This window comes from Rhincodon typus, unplaced genomic scaffold (genome assembly GCF_021869965.1).
Source record: "Rhincodon typus isolate 14 unplaced genomic scaffold, sRhiTyp1.1 hic_rhity00006754, whole genome shotgun sequence".
NCBI lineage: Eukaryota > Metazoa > Chordata > Chondrichthyes > Orectolobiformes > Rhincodontidae > Rhincodon > Rhincodon typus.
Window position 1 is genome coordinate 2,399 of NW_025972392.1, and position 672 is coordinate 3,070.

At 38.5% G+C, this 672-nt stretch overlaps 1 protein-coding gene across 1 annotated transcript in view; it reads right to left on the reverse strand.

The window, feature by feature from the left end:
- Window positions 1-258: 258 nt before the first annotated feature.
- Window positions 259-672, reverse strand: part of LOC109935601 (hydroxycarboxylic acid receptor 3-like) — a 5,702-nt gene continuing 5,288 nt past the window's right edge. The window contains exon 3 of the mRNA XM_048594180.1: window positions 259-663. Within this exon, the coding sequence (XP_048450137.1) occupies window positions 391-663 (273 nt within the window). The 3' untranslated portion in view covers window positions 259-390. The remainder of the gene's footprint in view (window positions 664-672) is intronic.

A 672-nucleotide genomic window follows, 5' to 3' on the forward strand; every position in this document is an offset into this window, starting at 1 on the left:
AGGTAAGACGACAGTAACAATCCTGTGGGCCTTTTATCCATATTTCAGGCTGTTCCTTCGCTAAGATATCTATCTTTTCCCTGCTGCCTGCGAAAATTGGCAATCCCCGACCCCAACTCATGAACAAAGACCCCAGAAGGCTTGGGACATGTAACAAGAGCCACGCATCCCTCATTCCGCATTGATTTCTGTAAATAGTATTCCAAAATCTAGTAATCATTCCCTTACTCTATAGAATTAAGGCAAATATTACGAATGTAGATAACTAGACTTCAAAAATCACAGTTTATTTTAGCACGATTTCGCCAGAAATAGAATAACAACAAAATCTACTTAATTACAACGTTTTGCAGCAATGCATGGAAGTTACTTTAAATACACAGCGGATCACTAAAAGTTAGATGATGCAGACAAAGTAGACATAGACTGGGATTGCTCATATTTATTACAGCCCGCCGTGTTTTTTAAATGATGATCCACATCTATTTGTCCTGTGGATTCTGTCGGTTGCGCCGCACTGTCAGTTTCTGATTTGGAACAATTTCGCTTAAACGGAGCAACTGCTTTCAGTAAAGCACTTTTGAATTTTGAACTTGAGAAGTAGTAAATAACTGGATCCAGTACGCTGTTCAGATATGTCATGAATAGTGTATTATAAAAGACATGAACAGC